The sequence below is a fragment of the Ipomoea triloba genome, chromosome 14 (genome assembly GCF_003576645.1).
Source record: "Ipomoea triloba cultivar NCNSP0323 chromosome 14, ASM357664v1".
In the NCBI taxonomy this organism is placed as follows: Eukaryota; Viridiplantae; Streptophyta; class Magnoliopsida; order Solanales; family Convolvulaceae; genus Ipomoea; species Ipomoea triloba.
The window spans coordinates 9,985,021-9,988,436 of NC_044929.1; the positions used below are offsets into that span (position 1 = coordinate 9,985,021).

At 35.9% G+C, this 3,416-nt stretch overlaps 1 protein-coding gene across 2 annotated transcripts in view; it reads left to right on the top strand.

Moving 5' to 3' along the window:
• The first annotated feature begins 1,587 nt into the window (after positions 1–1,587).
• LOC116004654 (protein AIR1-like) overlaps positions 1,588–3,416 on the top strand; it is a 5,550-nt gene continuing 3,721 nt past the window's right edge. Inside the window, exons 1-4 of one of the 2 annotated variants that reach the window (XM_031244785.1) lie at positions 1,588–2,037; positions 2,124–2,177; positions 2,800–2,919; positions 3,025–3,183. In XM_031244785.1, coding sequence (XP_031100645.1) covers positions 1,726–2,037; positions 2,124–2,177; positions 2,800–2,919; positions 3,025–3,183 — 645 coding nt within the window. In that variant the 5' untranslated portion in view covers positions 1,588–1,725. The remainder of the gene's footprint in view (positions 2,038–2,123; positions 2,178–2,799; positions 2,920–3,024; positions 3,184–3,416) is intronic. The other variant, XM_031244786.1, reaches the window with a different exon arrangement.

A 3,416-nucleotide genomic window follows, 5' to 3' on the forward strand; every position in this document is an offset into this window, starting at 1 on the left:
CTATGTTTCCCACCTGTATGTCTGTGATGAATACATACATATACGTGTAATTGTGGTAGTGAATTGCATAATTGATTTTTTTATAGTCCTCAAATGCTATGAAAGTCCTGAGAAAGTATTAGAATCTAGCCTTGAACGGGAGACCAATGAAGATTGAAGTTGTAGAAGTTTAATTTTCAGTTCCTCAATTTAAGATGACTCTTTGTATGTAGGAGATAACAATTCAATATTCATAAGGAATGTTAATATGTACATAGATCAATCTATGTTTTTGTTCTAATCAATTTTATTATACGTAACTGTACTACGGCATAAAACAAATTATATATATATATATATATATAAACGGGCTAATAATAATAAGGTTACCAATAAAAAGAAAAATTCTAACAAAAATTTCATTTCATACATTCCTGTCGAAACACTTCTGCCTAAACAATAAAAAAGAAAAATTATTTAGGACACAATAAAAAAGGAAAACAAAAAAAAAGATCCATAATTCACTGATTAGTACTAATTCTAAATTTTTTCATTTAAATTCATAATAACATAATTTTGTTCGTGCATCGCACGGGTAAAACACTAGTGTACATAATATGTTTTTTTTTTTGAAAACCAAGCCGAAGCAATCATATTAAAATAAACCCGAAATACAATCAGGAGGAGAAGAAACCCACTCCCCAAGGACAGAGGAAGAACCAGCCGCCCGTGCAAGCACATGAGCAACGTGATTCGCTGACCTTCTGACATGGCGAACCACAGTGTTCCCAATGTCACAAGCAATGATACGACACTGCTGAATAACTAAACCAACATGAGTCTAGTCTACCAGAATTATAACTATTACAAAAATTCAAACAATCAGACTCAACTAAATAACCAACACTAGAACGACTCTTAATCCATGCTAACGCTACTTCTTTAACTGCCATAGCCTCTGCGAGATAAGGATCCTTGCCACACATCAATCGGCCGCTACGAGCAGCCACAAACACTCCCTGATGATCTCTTAAAACTGCTCCATACGTTACTGTATCCTCATGCAGCGCTGAGTCTACATTACATGAAATCATTCCCAAAGGTGGCGGTGACCAAGTAACAGGATTAGCATCCATGTGTTGAGTAGTTGATGGGGTAGCCTGCAGATCTCGCCAAGTCACAAGCAAAGCATTAATATAATTATGCATAGCTTCCAATGTCCACACCTTTCCATGCCAAATGAGATCATTTCTTACCAGCCAAATAACCCAAAATCTAGCAACCATGTTCACAGAATCCTCCACACAGGCTTGGCGCAAAGTGGACTCCACAAATTCTACAAATGATCTACCAAGTAGAGTGTATATAATATGTTAATTGCATGTATATAATTGACAAGAAGGTCCACAATATAATTTGTGGAAATTATATTTTTTAATCCGTGATGTCATGCTTGGTTGTTATCCCTAATCCCTGGACTCTTAATAAGGATTAAGGAAGGCCCATTCTTTCAAATTTGGATCAAGTTGAAGATCCGAGTAAAGAGAAACGGATTCTCCTGCATGATAGGCCCATTGCTTCATAACCCTACGAAATTCAAAGCCCTAAAGTCTCTTTCCCTCCCCTCTCTCATCTTCCGCTCTGTAGGGTTAGGGTTTTCTGCCGACTCTTCAGCAGTTAAGCGCTTGCTCAAATTTTGCTTGATTTTTCTGCTTAATTATTTTTATCGACTGCTCAGTAGTTAAGATGGGAAGAAGAGAAAGGAAGTTGAAATCGAGCTCTTCATCTCCACTCATTGAAGATGAATCTAAGGAATACGAAGCCGCTGCTGCAATAAGCAGCGACGAAGATGCGGAGGCTAACGAGGACCTTAGCTTGAAAATCGTGGAGAAAGCAATGCAACGCGCAAACTCAGTGAAAAAAGATGATGCTTTCAAGGAGTCGATGAGTGTTGAGGTTAAGAAGAGCAGGAAAGATAAGAAAAAGAAAAAGAAGAAGGACGAGGACGAGGAGGACCAAAACGCTAGTGCACAGGAGTTAACTGTAAATATAAAACATGTGACACATTGTTGATTTTTTTTTTAATTGAATTTTAAGTAGACATATTGTGTTTAGTGGATTTGATTTGGGATTTTGTTGTTCAGGTGCCTGGTGAAATGCTTAAGAGTTCTGAAAACTTCTGCAGCAACATAATCGGGGTAATTTCTGATTCAGATGTGTATTTGCTTGTATTATTTTTTATGATCTTGATTTTAATATGCTCAAGTGTCTTCAGAGTTGAAAAATAAGGTAAACAAATACTTTTTGCCACTGAAGGAGGTTGGACTAATGTACTTGATTCATTTAACCATTCAGTGTATTTATTTATTTATTTATTGTGATTTACATATATTCCTTTTATATCTCAGAAAGGTTAAATTGATGAGGGTTAGATATGATATCTCAATGAAGTTCATTGTCTCACCTCTACTAAAAGTATGTTCAGAAAAGTAAACTTCATTTAACTTGAGCTGGAGATGGGAACATTTGTAAACATTTAGAATTTTCATGTGCAATGAATTTCCACACTTGAAAGTTTCTGCACTTTTGAAGTTGACTAGCAAAGTTAGAGTTATCTACACCTGCGCGCCTATATGTATTACTGATTTTCTATTCAAAACCTACAGCAACACTTGATGTAAGTTTGCTGGGTTTCTTAACTCCTTTTTCCCCCCAAAATAAGAGAAGAAATTGAAAAGAAGAAATTTCTCTGTCAATGGTATGAGACAGAAGTTTTAGCCTGTAATGTTTACGCTGTTGTTCAATTGTTGATTGCATCAGGAGGACAAAGTGAAGGAAGATGAAAATGAAAAGACTAGCAACACAAAGGAAATTGTTAATAAGACTGTTGAAACAAATCCTGTTGAGATATCAGATAATGCAGTCCTGCGAAAGCTTCTTGTGAGTTGAAGTAATGTGATTTGTAATGTTGTACTTACCAAAATGCAATAACTATGTTAAATGGCTCAGTGGTACCCCTCTTTGTTGTTCATTATATGATCTCAGCGCGGACCAAGGTACTTTGATCCCCCAGATAGCAGCTGGGGAACATGCTATAATTGTGGCGAAGAAGGTCACATGACAGTCAACTGCACTTCAGCTAAACGCAAGAAACCATGTTTTGTGTGTGGGAGTTTGGAACATAATGTTAGGCAGTGTACAAAGGTTAGTGGGAAAGTGATCTAATTTGATCTTTCTCTCTCTCTCTATGCACCAAGAAAGAAAATATTAGATTAACTGTCTACATCCTCGAGTTTCATATTTATGCACTTAGTAGTCACTTTTCTGTGTTTTATTAGAGTGTTTTTATTTTGGATGACCTTGACTCCTCTCACTCAATCTCTCATGCTTTTCAGGTTTTTTTTTTTTTTTTTTTTTTTTTTTTTTTTTTTTTTTTT